The sequence below is a fragment of the Sceloporus undulatus genome, chromosome 7 (genome assembly GCF_019175285.1).
Source record: "Sceloporus undulatus isolate JIND9_A2432 ecotype Alabama chromosome 7, SceUnd_v1.1, whole genome shotgun sequence".
Taxonomy (NCBI): Eukaryota; Metazoa; Chordata; class Lepidosauria; order Squamata; family Phrynosomatidae; genus Sceloporus; species Sceloporus undulatus.
Window position 1 is genome coordinate 37,278,833 of NC_056528.1, and position 8,235 is coordinate 37,287,067.

At 44.2% G+C, this 8,235-nt stretch overlaps 1 protein-coding gene across 2 annotated transcripts; it reads left to right on the plus strand.

Moving 5' to 3' along the window:
- Window positions 1-1,940: 1,940 nt before the first annotated feature.
- Window positions 1,941-7,765, plus strand: LOC121937167 (aristaless-related homeobox protein-like). Of its 2 annotated transcripts, none has more exons than XM_042480107.1 (5): window positions 1,941-2,353; window positions 4,420-4,687; window positions 4,982-5,027; window positions 5,798-6,084; window positions 7,220-7,765. In XM_042480107.1, exons 1-5 carry the CDS (start codon window positions 2,281-2,283, stop codon window positions 7,452-7,454), a joined length of 909 nt encoding a protein of 302 aa, XP_042336041.1. In that variant the 5' UTR covers window positions 1,941-2,280; the 3' UTR covers window positions 7,455-7,765. The 2 variants fall into 2 exon arrangements, with proteins under 2 accessions (XP_042336041.1, XP_042336042.1); XM_042480108.1 differs by having other exon boundaries at window positions 5,798-6,133; window positions 7,220-7,342.
- The last annotated feature ends 470 nt before the right edge of the window (window positions 7,766-8,235 follow it).

An 8,235-nucleotide genomic window follows, 5' to 3' on the forward strand; every position in this document is an offset into this window, starting at 1 on the left:
TGTTTTTTATGGAGGCGCACTGTGTGCATGGCCTCTAGTGCAGCTTCATACATGCCACGTTTGGGACAACAGGGCTTGCCACCCACAGATGCTGAAATCCGCGAATGGAAAGCCCACAGATAATGAGGCCCCACTGTATATGCAAGTATGTAACAAGGCTCAAAAGGATTGTTACTCACAGCTTGAACACCAAAAAGAAAAACAATAGTCATCCGACCATTCATCACTGCTAATTTTCCCTCACTATCATCCCTTTCAAAAGTCCGGCCAAGTTAATATTCAAATCAAGGACAAATCTCTGGTTTATTTCAAGAAAAATATCCATATATCCCACAAGAGGGAGCATGGAATTCACTTTCTGGGCAACATCCATCCTCTAAAAAATCTTGGTAGTCATTGAATAGAATGTGGATTTCATCAGAGAGAAATGCTTGAGAAATCCCACACAGCAAACACACCAGACCACCAGTTCCATAGAGCCTGGAAAGGTTAGTTTTAGACTACAGCTACCAGAATCTCTCATCCAACATATTTAGATTTAAAAATAGTATGAGAAATAGACCAAAACAATCCAAAATGATTCTGGATTTGAAAGCACAGAGATCATCAGCACTGATGGGATTTCAGAACAGCACCAGAAAACAGATGTTTCAGAGGCTCTAGCCTGAATACCCAGAACCTTTCTGATCTTTGAAGCTAAGCAGGGTCAGGCATGGTTAGTATGTGGAAGGAAAATCACCAAGGAATGCCAGATGATGTAGGCTACATTCAGAGGAAGGCCATGGCAAACCACCTCTGAGCATTCCTTGTACAAGAAAACCGTGTGAAATTCTTGGGGTTCCATTAAGTCAATGGATCACCTGAAGGCACATGCATACGCATTGGGGGGGGACCAAAAATGGGTATACTATATATCACTAAGTACAGATGCTAATGGATAAAGAGATGCTACAAAAATTCTTAGCCAATATAAATAGAATTGAACAATTCTGAAGAAACATGAAATGAGGATGTAACTGATATTGGAGAAGGACAAATGTAAATAAAGAGTTTGACCCCCCCCCCCGAAAAAAAACCAACCCTTGCAAGGATATAAGATGCTAAGATGAAAACCAAGATAAATTACTGTGCAAAGATTACACTGTAATTCTACTTCCAAACTGATGCTAGTCAGGGTAGCAGTATATAACTGATAGTAGCATTCATGCAAGTAACACTGATAATAGTCTTCTTCAGTAGTGTTATAACATTTCAATTGCAGATTACAATTCAGAAAGATATAGTTCCAATTAGCTTTTCCATGCTTCCAAATATGTACAGTTAACACACATTAACAGGAAAATATACAACTGTCACAAAGAAAAGAACCAATACATCATTCCTGACACATATAAACAGCTTACCCATATTTTGGGCCATATTCAGCTTGCAGGTAACAAAATCCATGCGTACAAACTGAATGTAACTAGTAGTGCTAATATGCACTTACTTCTAAATACAGTACCTTGCAGATGGCTTAACAAGGAACATGAACATATTGTAGCAAAACTAAATCTCCCAACACGTAAGACTAAAAACGGGCTGAATTACATAATGAGATTTCATCACATATGAATATAGTGAATTTGAATTTGAATTTATTACAGCCATCTGTCTCAGGGCATGCTTTGGTTGGGAGTTCCTGCATGGCAGAATGGGGTTGGACTGAATGGCCCTCGGGGGTCTTTTCCAACTCTAGGACTCTGCGTAATCCTAGTCACACTGAGGATGGAGCAAGCTTGTTTTCTGCTGCTGCAGAGCCTAGAATATGAGCAATGGATGCAAGCTATAGGAAAAGAGATTCCAGTTTAACAGTAGGAGGAACATCCTGACAGTGAAAGCTGTTTGATGGTGCAACACACTCCCCTGGAAGAGTGGCAGAGTCTCCTTCCATGGAAGTCTTTAAGCAGAGGCTGGATGGCCACCTGTCACAGGGGATGATGCTTTGGTTGGGAGTTCCTGCATGGCAGAAAGGGGTTGGACTGGATGGCTCTTGGGGTCTTTTCCAACTCTAAGATCCTGTGTCGCCAGAGAAAGCAGGGAAGCTGCAGTTTGGATGCTCCTGGCTGCCTCTCCAGGTGAGGGTTGTCACTCCTCTTGCAGTCTTCCGATGGCAGGAACCAAGGGTCTGCCCACAGGAGGGACCCCCCCTTCAGTCCCTGAGATGCTAATGGCCCTGATGGCCCTCGGGCAATAAAACCCGGCCCCCGACGGAAGGCGGCAGCAGCAGCAGCAGCCACCATGCAGCAGCTCCTGACCTCCTACTTCATCGAGAGCATCCTGGGCAGACAGAGCTCCACTGGGGATCGCCTTGGTAAGCCTGGCAAGGGATGGGGGGCAAGGGATGGGGGCAACCAGGAGGGATCTAGGCAAGCCTCCACAGATCCCTCGCCCTGTCTATCAAAATGGTACTAAAAAAATCTCAAGAGGGTGTCTCCGATCCAAAGCTTCCCGATCAGGAATCGACGGGGGTCCACTAGATTCCTGCCCCCGAAAGAGGTCCGATCCTCTTTACTCCTTTGGGCAAATCACACTCTCTCAGCCTCAGACGAGGGCCAGGGCACCCCCCGCCCCTCAGAAACCAGAAAACCCCATTCGCTATGAGTCGGAAACGACTTGGAAGAGCTTTTGCAGCTTTCTTTCTTTCTTTCTTTCTTTCTGCTCTTTTTATGTATGTAGAGAGATCTTGCATCACCTTCTGAGACTCACTTTTAAAGAAAGAAGTTTGTAGCAGGAGCTTTCCTTGACTGAAGTCTACTTCCTCAGATGCTTTTTCAGATTCCTTGCTTTTAGTTCTTTCTTTCTTTCTTTCTTTCTTTCTTATTTTTAGTATGTAGAGAGATCTTGCAGCACCTTTTGAGACTCACTGAAAGAAAGAAGTTGGCAGCAGGAGCTTCTCTTGTTTGTTTTAAATCTAAATTCAAGACTTCCTGGTTTTCTAAAGTATTTGGAACTTTCTTGGAATAATGTTTTTTTAATATATATTGTTATATTTGATTACATGTATTGATGGTTTTACAGTAATGGTCTTTACCTGCATAATATGCTTACAATCACTGTATAGGTTTATATTTTATTATTCCTTAGATGGTATGCCTCTGGCAGGAGTTAAAGTTTTGAATGGGTTGTTATCTGTAAAGCACCATGTAAACTTAGGGTGCTATATAAATAGATGATGATGATGATGATGATGACGACAACGACGACGACGACGACGACGACGATGATGATATTGCTTTAGGGACTTTACTGGACACACTAACTCTGCGAGTGTTTTATGTTATTCAAACAATTTAAATTTTTCAATAATTTGCACTGTTGTTGCATGCCTTTGAGTCGTTTCCAACTCACAGAAGACCCGATCCAGGGGTTTTCTTGGCAAACTTCTTCAGAGGGGTTTGCCCTGGCCAGCCTCTGGCCCATGGTCACCCAGTGGGTTTCCATAATCGAGCGAGGATTCAAACCCAGATCTCCAGAGTCGTAGTCCAATACCCAAACAACAGGGGTCTTGGGACATCTTTGATTCCATCCTGTGGAATCTTGCCATTTGTAGTTTGTGCTTTGGAGGACATTGGCTTTGGCGAGTTGCGTTTCCCTGCCCTGGAGGTGAGCCGCTCCTTGATCTTCAATGGCAGGGGTGAAAAAATGGTCCTTAAAATTCTAGGGTTCGATGATTCTGTGTTGTGCATTCCTGCATGGCAGGGAGGTTGGTCTACAAATCCTTTGTGGTCCCTTCGAGCTCAAAAAACCTATGTTGTCTCTCCCTGCAGGGCTGAGATGGATGACGCTTGGGGTCCCTTCCAACTCAAAGGACCTATTCTGTTTATCACATAAGGAATTTCTCTTAATTTTGAATGAAAAAAAAGGGGGGGCCGAATTCATTCACGTGAATTCGCTAGTTCAGCGAATTTATGTGAATTCAAATTACGTTCAAACTGACTTCCTATTGCCTGAAAATAGGTTGCCATTGCCTGAAATTGCGGGTGATCACCTCTCACACAATAACGTGAAACCCCATGATTGCATTCGGACTGACTTCCCATTGCCCGAAAATAGCTTGCCATTGCAAATTGTGTGTGGAAGCCTATCACGCAATAACGTGAGACCCCATGATTGCGTTCAGACTGACTTCCCCTTGCCCAAAATTGCGTGTGGTAGTCTATCACGCAATAACGTTAAACCCCATGATTGTGTTCAGATTGCCATTGGATTATACTTCCAGTTTCCCTTGTCTGATAACATCCGTTGTCTCTCCCTGCCTGGCAGGGGATTGGATTGGATGACCCTTTGGGTCCCTTCCAACTCTAGGAGTTTATCATTCTATCAAATCTCAATGCCTTCTCTCTGCCCCCTTCCTCTCCTTGACCCCCCTGTTTCCAGGAGGGAACCCCATAGATCTTGGGAAGGTGCCCCCAACTGGGCTGGTGGTGAAGGAGGCCCCTTTGGAAACTCCAGAGGAAGAGCAGGAGAGCGTCCACACTGTTGAGGAAGAGACCTGCTCAGCATCAGGACCCTTGGCCTTAGGGATGCCAGCCCCTGGGCAGCCCAAGAGAAAACAACGCAGGTACCGCACCACCTTCAGCAACTTCCAACTGGAGGAACTGGAGCGAGCCTTCCGAAAGAGCCACTACCCTGACGTCTTCACCAGGTAGGCAACAAGATACAAAGGCCTGGCTTTGGAAAGTCAGGGCCCGTACAGACAGGCCAAAATAAAGCTGCTTTGGATCACTTTGGAGGTATGCTGTTTAAATGATGTCCGGAAGCCACGCTCCCATCCAAATTTTAGATTGCACCTCTTTAGGTGCAGAGACTTGTCTTCTTATAGTTTGTAAAGCTACATAACAGTGACTGCACACAAGATAAATCATCATCATTAACGACAACATCATTTTCTAGAGCTAGCATTTCCAGCATTCAAAACGTAATGGATATCTGTTTGCAGGGAGGAACTGGCAATGCGGCTAGACCTTACGGAAGCCCGAGTTCAGGTAAGGGATTATTCCTAAAGATTTTTTTTTTTTTACAGGAGAGATGTACAAAGTACAGCCCGTGGGCCCCCTGCCTCCCGTTTCATCTCCCCCCCCCCCCCACCCCACCCCGGGGGGGGGGGGGGGGGAATAAACCCTCCCTATTTAACATACACTTTGAGCCTCCCTTATCCAGAATTCTGACATTCAAAATACTGTACTCCAAAATTCAAAAACAATCATCATGTATATGCAAATATATCAAAATCGGGGGGAGGGGGGGAATCCAAAATACTTCTGGTCCCAAGCATTTTAGATAAGGGAGACTCACCCTGTCTTTCTGTATCTATTTATATACTTACCTGGCAGCGGAGACACCATGATCAAGTTTTTGATTTATAACTATCCATATTTCAAAATCCAGCTCAAACAATGACAATAACTATGAGTGTGTGTGTGTGTGTGTGTGTGCGCGCGCGTGCGCGTGCGTGCGTGCGTGCATGCGTGCGCGTGCATGTGCCTTCAAATGGTATCTGACTTGTGGCAAGATTTGTTCAGAGGCAGTTTACCGTTGCCTTTCTCCGAGGCTGAGAGCATGTGACTTGCCCAAGGTCACCCAGTGGGATTTGTGGCAGAGCCAGGAATAAAACCCTGGTCTCCACTTCATCACACTGGTTCTCTTATGGTAGAATACCTTTCCAAAAATCAACAAGTGAGGGTGGGGGAGAGAAGATCACTGGCATTTTGGAAGAATGTTAGTATTGAACTTTCTGCTTCTCTGTTTTTGGAAGGTCTGGTTTCAAAACCGGAGGGCCAAATGGAGGAAACGGGAGAAAACAGAGATTTTGGGAAGCCTGCCTAGCATCTCCCTGCCACATCCACTGGGTCTCTACTTGGACATTCCTCTGAGTCAAGTGCCCCTCTTGGACCCCACCTGGAGATCAGTGCCACTTTCCACAATGGCGCTGCCTTCAGTGGCACCTGCATTCAGCCCAGCCACCTTGACGCCATTTGGTCTTAGCAGCCTCACCTGGACATCCTTTCTCCGGAATCCCCTTCTAAGCCCTCAGCTTGGAAGGTAAGACAGCTGCCAATGCAAAACTGCATGCAGATGTTTTCACCAGCAGGTACATATCTCATGCATAGCTTGCAAAATTACTTTTAAGAAGAAGGAATACGCTGAAACATACATTTGTAACTGAGCAGTTGTAGTAGGATGTTGCTCTGGTGCACTGAGCTTGTAGCAGGATGATCTCTCTTATCCAAAATGCTCGAGACCAAAGGTGTTTTGGATTTCAGAATTTTCAGATTTTGGAATATTTGTATATACAAAATGAGGTATCTTGGAGAGGGGACCCGAGTTTAAATGTGAAATTTATTTATGTTTTGTATACACCTTGTACACTTAGCATTGATGTAGTTTTATACACAATGTTTTTAATAATTTTGTGCATGAAACAAAGTTGGTGATCCCATCAGAAAGCAAAGGTGTCACTATCTCAGCCACACATTTCGACAATTTTGGATTTTGGAATATGTTAGGTTAGGAATTCCAGATAAGGAAGAGTCAACCTATCCTGCTCGGTTAGGAATGGCCTTAAGGTATCATTATATTCCTTCTTGTCAAATCTTTCCAAGCTCTGATCCAACAGTTTGATCTTATGCTGAGTTGATGTACCTTCACTTGGATAACCAAGAAACATGTTTTTTCTGCTTTGCTTCAGGCAGTAAAATGTTTTGGGACAGTCTGCTACAGTGTAAAAAAAAAACCTCACTCCAGTCAGACAAACAGAATTTGGCCTTAAATTCTGCTCAATCTGGCTTTGAGTAACTCCCATGGAAGCAATCACACAGCAAAAAAAAAAGCAGATATTTATGTTAACATAATCCAGTCAGATGGAAACCCAAGCTTTAAAAATGACACTAAATTTATGAATCAGGTTTGCAGCTTTAGCACTTCTAGAAGAGCTTATTCCTGACGTTTCACCAGCTTCAGCAATCTCTGAAGATGCCAGCCACAGGTGCTGGTGAAACATCAGGAACTCTTCTAGAACATGACCACATAGCCCGAAAAACCCACAAAAAACTATGCCAACCTTTTGTTTGTTGGATTTGTGCACCTCTTTGTAACTTGAGAAAGAAAGCATTGTACGCTGAAGTAATTGATAATGACGCTTGGATTTTTTTCCTTCTCCTTTCCCTTATGAATATAGGTTCCTTGGCACTTTAAACCCCCTCATAACAACTGCATCAGTGCTATCGAAAGCTCCCGGAGCCCCTGTAGATCCTGTTTCAACAGCCTTCACTGATCCTCTTGCAGCTGAAATGAAAACCCCACGTATCACAGAGTTGCAGCTCAGAGCCAAAGAACGTTCTGCACCACAAAGCCCTCCAGTAAATCTGGTAGCACCCTCTATCAGCCCCAGCTCTAAGAAGGAACTTTGCTAACGGTTTTTGTCCAGGGACTGCAATCTGGTCCAAGCAATAGTGAATCCAGCAATAAAGACCATGCTCAGACACCCGCACAGGAGAATTCATGCAACACAATATGGAGAAACATATAAGGCTGAACTATTGTAGTAACTTAATATATTTCATCCCTTTCTGTATCTGGAGTAAAAAATTTGGTTCATGGCCTATAAGAGAAATAAAGTTGACTTAATAACTACGTCTGCAAGGAAAGCTGGTGTGACAAGCCAAATAAAAGCAGGAGTTCACTGGGGGAAATGTAATAAACTTAAGCGTTTCAGAGTTTTCTGAGCAACCTCGCAGCAGCTGCATCTACACTGCAGAAATAATCCAGCTTGATCCCACTTTAACTGCCATGGCTCCATGCTATGGAATTCTGGGAACTGTAGTGGCACCAGAGCTCTCTGACAGAGAAAGCTAATTGTCTCACAAAACTAGTTCCCAGAATTATTTCTGCTGGGGACTGAACCTGGGACTTTTTGCATACAAAGCCAGTGCTCTACTACTCAGCTTCAGTCCTGCCCTGTACAAAATGTGAGAAGGTACCCTGTACCTGGTCAGATTTACTCAGTACAGTATCTGAATTCAAAGATGTCCATACTATTAGGCATCCAGCAGACAGGAGTCCTTGACCACCCACCCTGCATCCCCTAAGCAACTGTGGCTTTCCCAGATGTAGGACTGGAGCTCCCATCATCCCTCATCTTTGGCTCTGTGGTGTCACCAGGGTTGCATAACCAGTGTGGTAACTCATGGTGTC